The 18,741-nt window shown below is 35.7% G+C and overlaps 1 protein-coding gene across 2 annotated transcripts in view; it reads right to left on the reverse strand.

Annotated features, from left to right (window-relative positions):
* Positions 1 to 18,741, reverse strand: part of THADA (THADA armadillo repeat containing) — a 318,246-nt gene that overhangs the window by 220,761 nt on the left and 78,744 nt on the right. For both annotated transcript variants that reach the window (XM_061210468.1, XM_061210467.1), the window contains exons 23-25: positions 18,204 to 18,336; positions 15,613 to 15,726; positions 10,394 to 10,516 (exon numbers count right to left, since the gene is read on the reverse strand). In XM_061210468.1, coding sequence (XP_061066451.1) covers positions 10,394 to 10,516; positions 15,613 to 15,726; positions 18,204 to 18,336 — 370 coding nt within the window. The remainder of the gene's footprint in view (positions 1 to 10,393; positions 10,517 to 15,612; positions 15,727 to 18,203; positions 18,337 to 18,741) is intronic.

Raw genomic sequence — 18,741 nt, forward strand, 5'->3', positions numbered from 1 at the left:
TTTCCCACATCATTTCTGATGATGAATATCCCAAGAAAGAGCTCAGCTCTTTCCTTTTATTTTCTGTAATCATTTACCTATGAGAAAATACTTATCAGACCTAACTCAAAGGATCCACATTATTAATATGGCCAAGAAAATATTTAATATCATATACAAAATGTTATTAACCACACAACTGCAGTAACCTAACAAAGTAATTTTAACCCTAAGATTATCTGAGGCAACTGGTTCACAGAAATAAGAAGAAAAAACTATAAACATGAATCATTTCTTCAAATGGTAATAATAAAGCAGATCTATTTCCAAACCAATGTGTCAAGACGCTTTCCTACATCATAAAAATGTCTTGAAAGCCATGGGATATTGGGCTTCCTCAATTACCTTGCCAAATCAGAGTAGAGATGTATAAATATATACTGACTTCCCTATAGTGTGTAAGGCCCTATACCAACCCCATGGAGAATGTCCAGAAATAGAACACACACACTTACTGCTAACACAGAGCTTATATTCTAATTAGATAGGAGTCATATGGTGTGTTAAATAGCAATATAAGAAAAAAGGTAGTTAAAAGTAACAATGTAGGATTTAGAAGATAGCTTCCTGAAACTACTACAGTAAGGATCACAACTCAAATGCCCATAAGGACAGTGAGTGACAGAGGCAGCACAGGATTGGGTCTAATGCAGTCACTATTCAGCTTCAGCTGAAGTTGCTGCCTTGAGGGGAATGTAAGCCCAGTGTTGCCAGATCTTCTGCTTTTTCAAGAGAAGCCAGAAACCCCAACTTTTATGTGAAATCTATTTTGAAAAGTTGGCAACAAATTAAAGGAAAAAAAAAAAACTATTGTGGAAGCCAAATAAAACACAGTTGTGGGCCAGATTTGACCTATCAGCCACCAGTTTGCAACCTCTCCTCTAGAAGCACATGACTGACTCAATTTATGTGTGGTAACTCTTGAAATGGACCACAGATACTCAATTTATGTGTGGTAACTCTTGAAATGGACCACAGATACACTGGCACAATTCATACCATAATTGCAATAAAACCCTAAAATTGGACAAACTCACTTATGTCCATTCAACAGTTAACAAACACTAATGAAGTCCCTACTGTGTGCCTTGCCTAATATCCCCAAACACATCACTCTGTCCTGTTACTCTATCAACATCGCCTCTGTCCTAGCTCAGGTCTTGATTATCTCTCACCTAAGCCATTGACTTGGTTCCCAAAGACTCCTTAGGTTCAAGATGACTTGGTAACGTCATCCAGGACCCTATCGCCTCTCAAGAATCATACAAAAACATAAAAAGAAAAGAAAAATCAAAACACAAACTCCATCTTGCCCTAAACCAAACTTTCTGACAAAGACTGCCAGAAGCAGTAAACTTAAAACAGGAGTGTCTGGAGATGAAAGAGGATGCCTGCTGAGGCATACCTTATCAAAACTGTAGAGGACTGTTTTACAAAGTGAATGGGCACCCATCCCCCACCCCAAAGCCCCCAACCAAGAAAGAAAACTCCCTTGTTTGATTTGATAGGCTGAAGGCAGGAGACACATAATGTCTTTTAGTAATGTTAAGATGGATCAAACAGATTACCAGCCTGATCCATTCATCAAGTTCCCTCATTAGTAGCCAGTGATTATCATTACTTATTCCAGTAGGTATAGCAAATTAGTGATATTCTACCATTAATTAGTTACAATTTTCAGAAAAACTACCATTAAAAAAAAAAGCTTTCCTTCATGAGCTATTTGGTCATTCTGTTATCAGTTAGCACAGAATTATTTCCATAAATTTACCAGTGTGCAGAATGAGTTCATGTCATAGCAACCTCCAAAGGTGACCAAATGATAAACTTTTAAGACATTTCTAAAAATTAATTTTCCTGTTATTGAGATATAATTCACATACCATAAAATTCGCCATCTTAAAGCTACTATTCAGTAGTTTTTACTATGTTCACAAAGTAGGAAACTATCACCACTACCTAATTCCAGAATATTTTCATGACTCCAAAATGAAACCCTATACACATTAACAGTCATTTCCTATTCTCCCTCACTAGGCAAGTACTAATCTACTTTCTGTCTCTAGGGATTTGCCTATTCTGGATATTTCATATTCATGAGATCATGTGACATGCAGCCTTTTATGTCTGGCTTCTTTCATTTGGCTTTCATTCTCAAGGTTCACCCATGTTGTAGCATGTATCAGTATGCCATTCCTTTTTATGGCTGAATAACATTCCATTGAATGGATATACCACATTAAAAAAATCTACTCATCATTTGATGAACACTGGGTTGTTTCCACTTTTTGGCTATTATGGATAATGGTGCTATGAACACTCACATACAAGTTTTTTTTTTTTTTTTTTTTTTTTTATTTATTTATTTTTGGGTGTGTTGGGTCTTCGTTTCTGTGCGAGGGCTTTCTCTAGTTGCGGCAAGCGGGGGCCACTCTTCATCGCGGTGCGTGGGCCTCTCACTGTCGCGGCCTCTCTTGTTGCGGAGCACAGGCTCCAGACGCGCAGGCTCAGTAATTGTGGCTCACGGGCCCAGTTGCTCCGCGGCATGTGGGATCTTCCCAGACCAGGGCTCGAACCCGTGTCCCCTGCATTGGCAGGCAGATTCTCAACCACTGCGCCACCAGGGAAGCCCCATACAAGTTTTTGTGTAAACATGTTTTCACTTTTCTTGGGTATATACCAAGAAGTGAATCTGCTGGGTCACATGGTAACTCTATGCTAACCTTTTGAGAAACTGCCAAAGTGGCGGTACCATTTACATCCTTACCAGCAGTGTACGAGAGTTCCATTTTCACCAGTTCTCCAAATCCTCCCCAGTAATTGTAATGGTCCACCTTTTAAATTATAGCTATCCCACTGGATATGAAATGGTTATATCATTGTGGTTTTGATTTGTGTTTTCCTGATAATGAATGATGTTAAGCATCTTTTCATGTACTTACTGGCCACCTGTGTATCTCTTTTTTGGAGAAATATATTCAAATTCATTGTCCATTTTTAAATTGGGTTCTTTTTATCATTGATTTGTAAGAGTTTTTTATATATCCTGGATACCAGTCAAATATACAATTATCAGATATATGATTTGCAAATAATTTCTCCCATTCTGTCAGATGCCTTTTCATTTTCTTAGTGGTATGCTTTGAAACACAGACATTTTAAATTTTGATCAATCTAATCTACCATTTTTCTTTTGTTGCTTGTGCTTTAGGTGTCATATCTAAGAAGCCATTACCTAATCCAAGGTCACAAAGATTTATACTTATGTTTTCTTCTAAAGGTTTTATCATTTTGGCTCTTACATTTAGGACTTTGATCCATTTTGAGTTAATTTCTAAATATAGTATAAGATAAGAAGCAAAAGCATTCTTTTGCATGTGGATATTCAGTTGTCCCAGAACCATTTGTTGAACAGACTATTCTTTCCCCCACTGAACTGTTTTGACACCTTTTTTATTAAAAGTTAGGTTTTATTTCTGGACTCTTAATTCTGTTCCATTGATTTATATAAGTCTATCCTTAAGGCATTACCACACTGTCTTGATTACTGTTGCTTTGTGTAAGTCTTGAAATTTGGATATGTGAGTCTTCCAATTCTGTTCTTTTTCAAGATTGTTCTGGCTATTCTGAGTCTCTTGCATTCTCTCTCAATTTTAGAATAAACTGGTCAATTTCTGCAAAAATGTCAAAACGGAATTTTAACAGAGATTATAGTGAATCTGTAGATTGGGGAGTATTGCCATCTTAAGAATACTGTCTTCCAGTCCATGAGTATGGAATATCTTCCCACTTATTTAGGCCTTCTTTAATTTCTTTCAACAATGGTTTCTAAGTTTCATTGCACAAATCTTAAACTTCTTTTGTTACATTTATTCTTAAATATTTTATTCTTTTTGATTCTATTATAAATGGAAATGTTTTCTTAATTTCATTTTTTGATTATTCATTGGTAGTGTATAGAAATACAACTGATTTTTGTACATTGATCTTGTGTCCTGCAACCTTGCTGAACTTATTAGCCCTAATTTGTGTGTGCGTGTGTGTGTGTGTGGGTGAACGCCTTAGGATTTTCTATATGTAACTGCAATTGAAAAACAGAAATAGTTTTGCAGCTTTCTTTCCAATCTGGCTGATATTATTTCTTATTCTTGCCTAACTGCCCTACCTAAAACCTCCAGTACAATGTTGAATAGATGTGACAAGCGTGGATATCCTTGTCCTGTTCCTGATCTTAGGGGAAAAGCTTTCAGTCTTTTACCATTAAGTACATTGTTAGCTATAGATTTTTCATTAATACCCTTCATCAGATTGAGAAAGTTCCCTTCCATTTCTAGTTTATTGAGTGTTTTTAACATGAAATGGTGTCAGATTGTGTCAACTGTTTTTTTGCCTCTGCTTAAATGATCACGTGGTTTTTGGTTCTTTAGTCTATTTGTACGGGTTATTAAATTAATTGATTTCCATATGTTGAAATATATATACTCTGTTTTAAAAGTGTAGAAGTTATACAGCATAACATTTTTAAAAGTTACTGTAAATGTAGAGCAAAATAACTAGCATGAAGACTACTTGTTACTTAAGCAAGAAGAGTGTCCTTGTTTCTGTGTGACAGTATTAATAGTTCAAGGACATCTGTTTCAGTTACCCCTTTTTATTTTCTAATATTTCATCCATATTTTCTGTCCCTGTTCACTATAAAGCTAATGAGGAGGGGAACTAAGTAGAAGTACAATTGAGAAAAAGGTTGTGACTAACTGACAAACTACATTATCAACTCCTAAAACATGGATAGTAAATGCTAACGTGATTCACTGATGTTAAATCTTAACGTGGGTAATGAAAAAGTTCATATACAGTGCTAGTATATTTTGAAAAACTCATAGTAGTAATGGCAATGAAAACAGTCCTGTTTATTAGGAAGGAAGGACCAAGGAGAGTGCAAGTAAAAAGGAAAGTAACAACAGAAAAGAGCAAGTAGTAATAAAGTTAGAAATGGAGAGAACAGAATGGCTGCCAAATAACTCCAACTATAATCAATCCTTATCACAAGGAAAACACCAGAAAACCTCTTCTCTTACTACCTTCCCCATCAAGCCCCCAACATACAGTTGATAGAGACTTGGTATTCAGCTACAAACTGACAACTGCTGCCAAAGTTTTCCCCTTCTATTAGCTGATTACATATGCTTTTTCTTTCCTTTGTAGTACAAAAGAGTTTCCAAACAGATTTCTGTAAGATACAGAAGAGTTAGGTAAATGAAAATTAGGTTTCACAAAGCAGTGTGTGTGTGTATGTGTGTATATATGTATATGTCTACTTATGTATACTACATACTTTGCTTATACATTTATGTCTTTTCTTATATAACATAAATGCTGCCTTAACAAATATTTTAAAAATATGAATGGAGAACCTATCATGTGCAATCACTATGTGGTACAATTATTGTGGTGTGGTGTGGTACACACCATATACCTTCACCCTTTATGGACAGTCACATCCTTGAAGATGGGATCTGCATATAATATTATGAAGTATTTTGTCTAGTGTACATAGTGCCAGTTTATAGTAGAAAGAAATACTTTCTGAAAAAATTAAATGGGATTTCGATTCTAATTTGCCTTCCATCACCTCTTAGCCATGGACCTTGAAAAAGACACTTAAAACTTCAGGTCACAAGTCCCTCATCTGCAATCCAGGAAAACTGTACTATGATTTCTGGTCCTATGATTAAGGGGAGGGCCAGCCCTGTCTGGAATTCAGGGTGACTTTCCTCCAAAGTAGCAAGACACTTATCCCATGAGAAAAGAAGAGACGGAGCTTCTAGGAGCCCACGCACCACCTACAGGTGAACTAAGGAAAAAGTACTCTTCCTGTGGGTGAATAAAGCTCCACGCAAAGGCATGCAGTGTAATAAGCAGAGCATGGCTGAGTTTCAGCACCGCACAGCCCTCAGCCTGGCACCCTTGTGGCACCCTCACAACCGCCAGTGGGCCTGTCAACGGTGCCGGAAGAGGAATAGAGTGCACATGGCAGCACTAATGGGAAGATTTGAAAGGCTCTTTTTCTTCCTCAAACCCACTGCATACTGTAAACCAGAGCTGGCCTGAGGGAAGCAAAGTAAGATGTACCAGATAGAAATATAAACCTGGTGTGGGTCTGAGAAGGACCCTAAGGTGGCATACTCAATGGAGCTTCTGGGCAAGCTGGAAAGATGAGTTACCTACCCTGCAATGAGGATGCAGGGAAAGAAGATCAGGTAGTTGAACATAAAAAAGGAAATGCCCAGAAATGTCTCAGTTTTCAAAACGTGCCCAGAAAATTCTGTTTCCATAGATATATGTATCTACAAATCACTGTTTGTTACCTAATTTTTAACTAAACTAGCTTCATCTCTAAAATATATGTTGAAGATTATCACTTGTCACCATCTTTACTAATATTTCTCTATTCTGAGCCACTATCATCACTTGGCAGAACTATTACAATAGCTTCCTGATTGGTCTTCCGCCTTCCCTCCTGCCACCTCACAATCGAGCCTCCACTTTTCACCACATCAGTCAAAGCCCATCATCCCCCTACTGTGAAACTCTCTCATGCAGGGTTTTTCAACAGCAGTGGAAGCCAAGTGTCAAACCCCAGACACCAATGGTGACTGTGGCTCATCCAGCCATTTCCAGACTCAGATGAGATGCTACATCACAGGGCATGGGATCTGGCTTCTCTAGCAGCTGCCCAAGGGTTGTGTCAACACCTGCGCAAGTTGTGTTAATGCCCTAAGGGGTGAATTTTGACCAATAAGAGAGAGAAGGTGGGACTGTTCCCAGAGTCGGTAGTTTCACATGGCCTGGCTAGAAGATATACCACATGACCAGACAAGCAGCTCAGTTTTCCTGCAAGTTAAACTACAACGCCTGCTTGATAATGTCTCTTCTCTTTTCTTGCCTCACTTCCCTTTTCCCTTCATTCCTGCTGCTGTAGGTTTGTACCATTCAATAAAACCTTAGCACCCAGGCTATATCTCCAGCTCTGTTTTCTAAGGACAGGGTCAAAACCCTAAAAGGTAAGTAAGATACACCTTCGCCGTATTCCTATAATACCCAAAACTTTCCCCGATAATAGCACAGATTCTAGAATCACACAAAAAATACTTGTACGTCCTTGGACAAAGTTATTTCTCCTCTCCCCTCTCTTTATCTGTAAAATGGGGATTCTAATAACAGAATCTACCTAGCAGGATTGCTCTGAGCATGAACTGAGATAATCAATGTAAATGATACCAAGCACATGGAAAATAGTCAATAAGACAGTCACTATTATGATTATGTCTTACTTATCCTTGTATTTCTAGTGTTTAATATTGTCTGTAACCAGTAGGTATGCCTAATGTCTTATATATATTTACAACAATACATTTCCCCTGGCTTTTAAAAATGCCTAATAGGTGGCAAAGATTGAGAGATTTGTGTGGTCTCAATACAAAGATTGAGGACTCTGTACAAACAATTAACATACACATGAATGCTTCCTGGAAAATGTTCCTTCACTGCAAAATTAAAATTAAGCTTATTTTACTTTTTTTTTTCCTCTAACTTACCAGGAAAAACAATTAAGCCAAAAGTACAGATGGAGTCACCTTTAGGTACAAGATATATTCCTGAGAAGATGTGTACAAATCAGATTTCTGTAAATCAAACCATATTTCACACACAGTCAGGAAAAACCACTCTTTAAACAACTTCACACAGAATGCTACGGTTAATTGTTTTGTAAAATGAAGACTTCTTCACATTCATTGAGTATGTTGCCATGGTTCTGGCGTATCTTAGATTAGGTTTTTATAAGGAAGGAAACAGAACAATTGATATATTTAAGTCAGAGTATGGATCATTATAGCTGTGATGTTTATTTTCTCTGGTAAAGCAAACAAACTGAATAGAAACAAAAAAGATTCCTTTAAAACACATGTTAAAAGGGAAGATTCCCCCCAAATAAAACTATACATAAGCACTTATATATATTTGTGCAGGCTTTTATAGATTATGTGTGCATATGAGTACTACACACACATAAAAGCCACATAGAAAAAAGAGAAAGAAAACACATTCGAATGCTAAAGATTATTATATCTGTATGGTAGTTAAACCGGTGACTTTTCCTTTTCCTTTTATGCTTGTATTTTCAGACTTTCTGCAGTGCCCATGTGTTACTGTTTAAAAGGTCTCCAAAAAAGACTTTAAAAAAAAGATCCATTCATTTCTGATACTTTCAGTTTTCCTAAAGTTGGAAAAGTCACCAGGTTTCACTCTCTGAAAGCCCTTTCATAGAGAACATTTCTCTGTTCATCTGGAATGAATGGCTTAAAGAAAACAATACTGACATTTCTGGCAATCAGCTTTATGATCTCTACTCTTCCTGATGGTCAAGCCACATTCCTATCTACCTCTCCTGACAGTATACAGGTATTGCTTCGTTTTCCTGTAAATGCAAAAGGTAAACACCGTGTCCTCAGGAGTAGTTAGGCAATGCTCCTAGACAGAATTTCAGACATTTATCTTTCTTACAGGAAGATGTACGATTTTCCAGGCAACAGTTGGCAATCTTGAGGATTCCTCTTTACATTGGGAGTCTGTGCCTTGGGCTACACTTCAATATACTGACTCTCAATTAGAGGCTCATCAGAGAGTTATGAATTGGTTTGTGCAGCTCACTAATTGGAAAGCCTGCCTTTCTAGTAAATTCTCCATTCTGCAGGTAATATATTAAGGTCTAGCTTCTTTTCTCCTCTCCCTTTGCCAGTCTTTTTTTTTTTTTTTTAACGCTACAGTCAAGTGCCTACAAACCATAGGTTAGTCTCCTTTATTCTAGAAGGCACAATGATGTAGGAAAAACAATAAAATCATGGTGTTTCTCCCAGGAATTATAAAAAAAAAAGTGGAAGTTTACTTTCTTTAATCTGAAAACTGTACTGGGTATTGCCCACAATCTTAGAGTTCTGAATCAAAAAGTTTCTGGATGGTAATCATATTGCAAAAAACAAAAGAAAACCAAAAAAGTGACTCAGCATTTAACCTCCCCCATTTTCATGTTTTGCATCTGTTTTTTTCACCTTTTGATAGAGTATATTTCCAGCATTCGCTCAACACACTGATACCCAGAGCCCACAACAGACACATTCAGATACTCAGAGTCATTCTGCTTCCAGCTCAACATCAAGTGCAATCAAAACATCAAACAAGATACCACTTCACACCTGTTGGGATGGCTGTTACCAAAAAAATAGAAAATAACAAGTGCTGGCGAGGATGTGAAGAAAATGGAACTCTAATGGGAGTATAAAATGGTGCTGCCACTGTGGAACACAGTTTGACAGTTCCTCAAAAAATTAAATACAGAATTACTATATGATATACACAAATGAATTGAAAGCAGGGACTCAAACAGATACTTGTACACCAATGTTCACTGCAGCATTATTCACCCTAGCCAAAAAGAAACAGCTTAAGTGTCCATCAACAGACGAAAGAATAAACAAAATGTCATATAACCATACGATGGAATTTCATTCATCCTTAAAAAGGAATGAAATTATGATACATGCTACAACATGGATGAACCCTGAAAACACTATGCTAAATGAAACAATCCAGACATGAAAGGACAAATATTGTATGATTCCACTTATATGAGGTACCTAGAATAGGCAAATTCATAGAGACAAAAAGAAGAAGAGAGGTTACCAGGGGCTGGGGGAAGGGGGATGTGGGGAGTTACTATTTAATGGGTACAGTTTCTGTTTGGGAAGATGAAAAAGTTCTGAAAATGGAGAGTGATGATGACTGCACAACACTGTGAATGTTTTTAATGCCACTGAATTGTATACTTAAAAATAGTGAAAATGGTCAGTTTTTAAATAAAGATAATTGACAGTTTAAACAAAAATAATAACAATGTAGTGTGGGTTTACAATATACATAAAAGTAAAATGTATAATAAAAGCACAAAGATTGGGAGGAGAGAAATGGGAGTACATATTGCTAGGTTCTTATACTTTAAGATGGTAAAATATTACTTGAGGGCAGACTGTGATGTTAAAGATATATACTATAAACTCTAAAGCAAATACTAAAATAAGAAAACAAAGAGTTATGGCTAATAAGCCAACAAAGGAGACAGAATGTAACCATAAAATACCAAGGGTCAAAATGTAGCTTGATCCAAGAATTTATCCCTTGGAGTAACTCCTTAATAAAATGCAGTACATATTTTTTATCATCCAGTGAAACGTTAGTTTATTAAAACCTACTCAGAGGTATAATTAAGTCAATGAAAATAAATAGCAAATGCACTTACTGCCCAGACTGGTGATGTAAAGCCCAGAATTGCAGCCTTAGCTCCATCAGCAACGTAAGGGATAATAATTTCTCCCAGACGTGTATCTCTGAACAAGGCTCTAAGGATATTTAAAGCATGAACCTAGAATAAAAAGTTCAAAATCAGTTGTAGGTTGAAGACTGTGGTAATTCCAAATCTGTACATATCCAGTAGCATAGCCTCCAAACAAAAAAATTACCAAATTACAAGAAGAAATGGATAATTCACAAATAAAATAGATATTAATAAAACATGCCTAATGATTGATAAATCAATTTTCTTAAGTAAGCAAGATCTGAACAATGCAATACAAAAGTTTGATCCAATGGACCTATGTAGAATCCTGCACCTAGCAAATAGAGACAATACAGTCTTTCCAAGCACACATGAAACATTTATTTTTTAAAATGACCTCAAACCTAGCCATAAAGCCTCAACAAATACCAAAAAATTAATTTCTTACAGATTATGCTCTGATCATAGTGGAATTAAGTTAGGAATCAGTTTCTTTGCATACTTTTAAAACTGACACATTTTAAAACACTGGTCAAAGAAAAAAATTTTTAATATTTACAGCTGAACAATAATGAAGATGCTACACACTGACGCTTGTGCGATGCGTTTAAGTGGAACATAAAAGAAATGTACACCTTAAATGGCGTCTATTAAAAAAAAAGGCAAACCATTATATACCGAATGGATAAAAACAAGGTCCTACTGTATAGCACAGGGGACTATATTCAATATCCTGTGATAAACCATAATAGAAAAGAAAATAAAAAAGAATGTATATATATGTATAACTCAATCACTGCTGTAGAGCAGAAATTAACACAACACTGTAAATCAACTCTACTTTAATAAAAAAATGAATTGGAAAAAACGTCCAACTAAGATGACAGAAAAAGAACAATAAACCCAAAATAGAGAAAGAAAATTTAAAAGAGTAGAAAATTTTAAAACATCAATGACATAACTATAAGCATTAACAAAACAAAAAGGTGATTCTTTGAAATAGAAACAAACCTCTGATGAGACTAACCAAGAAGAGAGAGAAGAAAATATGCAATAACATGAATACCAAAGAGGACATGACTAAAGGTACATCAGAGAATAAAACAAAAATATTTCTACCCTAGTCAATTAGAAAAATTAAGGCAAAATGAACAATTTCCTAGAAAACAGAACTAATCAAAACAAATTCAAGGAGAAATGGAAAACCTATATAGATATTACCATTATATAAAGAAAATCAATAGTTAAAAATCCCACTCACAGACCAAAAAGAAAGCAAGACACCAAACCCACCAAAATAACACACACACACACACACACACACACACACACACACAAAGACCCACATGATTTTATGGACGAATTCTACCAAATATTCAAAGAATAGATAATCCCAATCTTATTTAAACTGTTAAGAGAAGATGCCCAAGTTTATTTTATCAGTCCAGTACCACCTGGCTATCAAAATAAGGTAGGGACAACTACTTTGAGAAATGGTAGTATCTATTAAAGCTCAACATACACATACTCAATAACCACTCCTAAGTATCTACTCAAAAGAAATGTACATATTTGTTCACCATTAGGCTTGTCAAAGAATGTTCTTAAATGTACTGTTCTTAATAACCCCAAATTTAAAACCACCCAAATGTTCATCGACAGAAGAATGGATAAATAAACTGTATACTATTACATAGCAATGAAAATGAATAATTCACAACATGGATGGATATTGTAAACTTAATGTTCATCAAAAGAAATCATATCAAAAGAGTATATAATGTATGGTTACATTCATGTGAAATTTTAAAAAAACAGGTAAAGCTATGGTGTTAAAACTAAGCTAGTGGTTACATTTGGGGAAAAGGTGCGATTAGAAGGGAGTATGAGTGGGCTTTCAGGTGCTAAAATGTTCTGTTTCTTGCTGGTTATAGAAATGTGTTCACTTTGTGGAGGCAAACATATTATTTGTATACATCTTTGTATGTTTGTTATAATTCAATAAAAAACTTTTACATAAAAATGAGGACAGGTACAGCATGAAAAAGGAAAACCACAGGTTAATCTCACTTATGAATCCAGTGAAAATATGTGAAAAAAAATTTTTTTTCAAATTTTTAGGTGAATCTAGCAATGTGTAAAAAAATCTATCATTTCAAAGTTGGGAGTTCATTCTCTGGAGGCAAAGATAGTATTATATTAAAAAGTCAATATAATTCATGATGTTTGCAAATTCTAGAAGAAAACATTTATCTCAAAAATGCTTGAAAGCATTCAATAAAATTTGGTTTCCTTGATAAGAGACGTTAAAACCTACAGCAAATATCAGAAACAACATAAGGATGTCTGCTATCTCTATTTCTATACAAAACTGTACTACAAGTGCCAGCCAGAAGAACAAGAAAATTTTTTTAAAGAATTAGAAGAGTAAAGCAAATTTAGCATTACTAAGGATATGATTACCTATAAAGAAAATTCAAAGAATTTACAGACAAGTCATCAGTTGAATTACAGCAATTTACGTAGGTTGCTGAACATTTCACAAAAGATCTGTAAGACTTTTATGGAAAATTATTTTTAAATGTAATGAAAAACATTAAGGAAGATCTGAACAAGTGGAAAAATAAAGCCATGAACATGGACTGGAAAATTCAGTATCAAAAAAAGAAGTCATTTTCCCCAAATAAATCAATAAATTTAAATTCCATCCAAAATTTAAAAAGGGCTTTCTGGTTGAACTTAACAAGCTGATTCTAAAACTTATATGGAAGAGCAATGGGACAAATATTGCCAAGGTAATTCTGAAGGAAAAAAAAAAGGAGATTCACCCTACCAGATATCAAGACTTATTTTAAAAAATACAGTAATTAAAATAGTGATTTGGGCCCAGGGACAGACTAATAGACTAACAGAATAGAGCACAGAAACAGACATGCGTATCGACAGAAACAGTACATGAGAGAAGTGGTGTCAGTACGATAGTACAAGAGGAAAGGATGTATTATATAAAGAAAATATAAAATATCTTTCTGACCCTGGGGTATGGAAGGCTTTCTTAAATGAGATCCAAATGCACAAACCATAAAAGAAAAGGCTGACATATTCCATTTTATTAAAATTTAAAACTCCCAGGCAATAATAGAATAATAAGCAAAGTGAAAAGAAGTGATAGACTAGGAGAAGATACGTGTAATTCAAAGAACCAAAAAGGAAAAAAAAATCAGGAAAATAATTTTAAAACAACAAAAAACCCAACTCTTGCAAAACAAAGACAAATAACCAAATTAAAGGTAGCCAAAGTCTTTAAATAGGCAATTCACAGAAGTCATACTAAAGCCTAATAAATACATGGAAAGATGTTAAAGCTAGCCAGTTATCAGAGAAATGCAAAATAAAACCGGGAAACACAGATTTCACACCAGGCAGAAAGGGAAACATTTGTATACAATGAAACTCTGCTTGGAAATTAAAATGAACTTGGAGCTCACTAATTTTAAAAAATGTTGACTGAAAAAAACCCAAACTATAAAACAATGTGTAGATAACACAATTCATGTAAAAAAAAAAAAAAAAGCTCTTAAAAGAATGAAAAAAATGCACGAAATGATTTGGTTTAATGATTACAGATGAGGAGGACCAAAGGGAAACAGAATATGGAGGAATCTACAGTGTATGCAACTGTATCTGTAACGTTTTACTTCTTAAACTTGGAACTGATTTCATAGATGTTGATTATTCACTGTACATTTTTTTTTTTTTATTTAAACATCTTTATTGAAGTATAATTGCTTTACAATGGTGTGCTAGCTTCTGCTTTACAACAAAGTGAATCAGTTACACATATACATATGTTGCCATATCTCTTCCCTCTTGCATCTCCCTCCCTCCCACCCTCCCTATCCCACCCCTCTAGGTGGTCACAAAGCACCGAGCTGATCTCCCTGTGCTATGCGGCTGCTTCCCACTAGTTATCTATTTTACATTTGGTTCACTGTACATTTTTATGTGCCGAAATATTTCACAGATAATAAAAAAATAATACAGAAGTAAACCATGGGAGGGGAGAAGGAAAGCAAATCATCATCCAACACCTAGAAGACTGGTCAGAGATAAAATATTAAATTTTTACCAATTTAATAAAAATGATCACTAGTGGTTATTAATGACCTTGAAGCAGAGTAAGGTAATAATTTAAAGTACTCTTTAAAACCAAATTTCACTATTTTCAGATGTTCTTATTAAACAATGGTAATTTTTTAAAGTGATAGTCTAAGAAAATGGAGCCAATTATATTTTTCACACTTTTTTGGGGAAAATAAAATGATCATTTCTGAAAAGTGATCAGTAACTTTTTATTTAAAATTTTTAAAGAAATTTCACATCGTATAGTCACAGGCCACTATGTGACATGTGTTAATAAACCCTATCCTTTCCCACCGGTCCACATTCTGGCCCATGGGCTTCCCTTTAATACCTCCCACAGGCTCTGACATAAAACCATATGTACTTACTGTACTTGACTGTAAACTTCAGCTCTCAGTCTGTTCTCTGACCTAGCATGGGCCTCCCACAGGTGGGTAGGAACATCCTACTATGAAGCATTTGCTGAGAAAGCCTAGACAAGAAGTATCTGACAGGTATGCACTACCATGGAGTGGAGTGGAGTGAAGCTGTGAGGAACACTTAACCCAAATTCATACACACACATAAGTACATACTTAACTCAACGTTAGCAGTGACAAAAAAAGGAGTAAGTATTAGCTAAAATTAAAATATGAATATACCCAAAGCCAGACACTACATTTTAGGGAAAGATCCAACTGCTGAATCATAAAATATACATCGACTCAAAGAAGCACACATGAAATTTGAAGGTGATAGCACATTCGTTTTTAAATTTTTAGATACAGTTGTAATATTACAAAATATCTTGTCTAAATTGAATGCTTTCACCACAGTTTAAAAACAGATCATCTTGGTCAATCTATATCAACTAAAGCAATGGTTTATTTTGTGGGCTGGAAAAACCAAACCAAAACAAAACCCCTCTGAATAAGCTTCAAATGTCTGTCTTATCCTCAAGAGTTCAGTACCTTCAGCAGATTTTTTTTTTTTCTTTTTAAGTACAGCAAAGATTTAAAACCACTGCCTTCCTAGCAGGGTTTGTATATTTCCATTATTACCTTAGGGACTGTGCTCTGTGAGTCATCTGTAGGTCCAGCCAAAGAGATTAACTCTTTCATTGTTATTTTCAACAAATCCATTTTGCCTTTCTTAGGTTCAGATGCCAACAGTGCCTATGGAAAAATAAGACAGAAATTATCAGGACTATTATTTTATATACACCTGTTTGCTACTTCCCAGAATTGATTCCCCAATGCAAAATCCCCTTTATAAAAACATGTGGTGTTAAGCAAGTTAATTAAGCCACGTGGCCTTGGGCAAGCAGCTTAACCTCTCCATCCCTCAGATTCTTCGTCTGTAAAATTAGGTGGTGATATCACAGCATCTCTAAGGTCACCTCCAGTTTGCTTATTAATTATGTAATTCTAAGAGGTTGAAAATGGCTCTTGTTGACAACTCTTCTAAGACCATAATTGGGTAGCAGGTCTCAGACACAATAAGCACGTCAGTTTTAATAACAAATTTATCCAACAAGAAACTTCTCTTTACTTGAAAAACAAAAAACCTCTGGATTAAATTTCTTGTAAGGATTTGGAAACTCCCTGGAGATTGATCAGTTATTTAATTCTTCACAAGAGTCTACCTGGAGGACTATTAAACTGTAGCACTGGAAACTCCATGGGACAAAAGGAAATACTACAAGCTTCAAAGGGGGTCCTATATTTGAATATTCAAGAGGTGCTTATTTATTTTGTGTCTAACATTTTGCCAGTATCCAATAAACATAAAAATAGGAATATCAAACCACTTGAGGCAATAGAAAGGAATGAAGTACTGATACATGTTACAATATGGATGAGCCCTGAAACATGATGCTAAGTGAAAGAGGACACAAAGACAACATATTATATGATTCCATTTACATAGAGACAGAAAATAGATCAGTGGCTGTGTAGGACTGAGAGTAATGGGGAGTTTTTCTCCATAGCTAACACCAAGCAGAGGTTTCCACCAGAACAAGAACATTACTTTATTGGTAAGTTATGCTAGGAAAAATGGGGCCTCTCTGAGCAGATTTTTCTGATAATTTAATTTTATTCAACTAAAATAAATAAGAAAGCTATATATGATTACTAATGTGTCTCCTGGGAACAACAGTTCTTTTTCCCCCAGAGCTGTGCATAGTTATGACATTCTTCCCAAGGCTGGGCTAAGAAGGTGCAGTCCTGACCCCTCTATCACTATGACCAATATGTAGTACTAGTTGGGAACCAGAGATGGAGGCACACAGCACAAAGATGCAACCAAACCTTGCTGTTGCATTAACACATGTCCTCAGACAGACATATGAGGCAAAAACACGCTAGGTCAGAATGAATCAGAGGCAGGAGAATGACCCACACTGGTCCAGAATGGGTCAGATCAGAGAGGAGTCGATTTCTGAAGGTCACCAAAATCTACCCAGCAGAACCTCAGTGATCTCTATGCCAAATCAACCTCCACGACTGGTGCCCATTGTCATAAAAATCATGACTCTGGGAATTTGAGGGAGGCATAAGAAAGGGAAGGAAAAAATGTTGGGGCACTAAAAAACAGACTTCATTTCACTTATTTTCATCGCTTTTTTTACACCACCCCATTCCTAGATTTTATCTTCCTGAATATTAAACAAAGATCATTCAGGTCGGGTCTCATTTAGTATCGTGAGGACTTGGTTTTCATTCTTTGGATTCATAATGGTGACAGCCTCAATTTCAACACTGTGGAAATAAAATAAAATATTTTCTTATCAAGTAGCAATATCTGAGTATGCTGATATGAAGCAATCTTTAAGCAATCCTCATATCTTTATGCTGATAGGAAGCAATCTAAATTAAGTGGAAAAAAAGCAAGAGACAAAAACAGTGTGTGGAGTATGCTTTCATCTGTGTTAAAAAAGAAAACGCGCGCACACACACACACACACCCCCAGCAGGGTGCCTGGGCTCAAGTCTTAGTGCTGCTCTTACTATCCCTGTGGCCATTAGCAAATCACTTACCTAACCTCTCTAAGGCCCAGTTTCTTCATCCACAATATACGGATGATCATAGGACCTACCTCGTAGGCCTTGAGGAAGGATTAAATGAGATAACATATGTGAAATAACCACTTATAAAAGTTAGCTACTATTAGGATTAGGATTATTTTATGCATGGATATTTTATAGAAGGATTCAAAAGAAATTGTTAACACTGGTTGCCTACAGAGTCTTAAGGGTCTTTGACATGAAAGGAAGAATATTTTTTCTAACTGAGAAAAAAAAAAAAGGGCAGCATGCGCACTTCCTGGAAGTGAGCAATGAATGCACCACAGCGATGTCTTCCTACTTCACACACAGGCGGAAATCTCTACCACCCTCTGTTCATATTATAAGACTGACCTCTTAGAGGGTTTATTCCAAGAAGAGATCTGTCACAGGAACACACTGTCCACACATTAAAACAAAATCACAAATGCTATAGTACTTGTGAAATGTACTATAGAGAATCAGAAATGTCCCTTATGCAATATGCTCACTCACATGTCAGGGGGGTTAGAATACACTACTATCAAAAGACCAAAAACAAACAAACAATGCCCTCAGCTATGATCCTGTAGATAAGTACCTACCTGTATGTAGAAAGGAATTCCAGCACTGCGTCTTGTAGCACAGAGTTTAGATGAAGGATCACTGCATCTAATTTCCTCTAAAACATTCCATAACCACTCTTCCGGTAGCTTCTGCAGACTCAAATTAGGGCACCTAAAAGGCATATATAAAGCAAGCATTTGGAATTATCAGGTACCAAAAAGTAAAAGCATAAACTATTGATATACATTAACACTGTTAGGAAAGAATAAACATCCTTACATTCGGAGGGAGGGAAACTAAAAAATGTCTCACTTTCCACTTTTCACCTACTTTCTTCTTTATGATGGGTCTTAGCATTTGTAGCTATTATAGATTCCATTTCTTACAAAAGCATGAAGAGCATGTGTCTTGTCTGCAAATGAGCTTTAATACCTAGGCCTGCACCCAAGCCCAAAATGTTCTGAAGGTTAATCAAACTCTCACCAATCTTCTATATTGCAAAATTCAAGATTTCCAACAAGCAGAACATAACCTTATAGTTTACTGTAGTTTATATTCTACAGTTATAGAGATTAT

Source organism: Eubalaena glacialis, chromosome 14, assembly GCF_028564815.1.
Source record: "Eubalaena glacialis isolate mEubGla1 chromosome 14, mEubGla1.1.hap2.+ XY, whole genome shotgun sequence".
Classification (NCBI taxonomy): Eukaryota; Metazoa; Chordata; class Mammalia; order Artiodactyla; family Balaenidae; genus Eubalaena; species Eubalaena glacialis.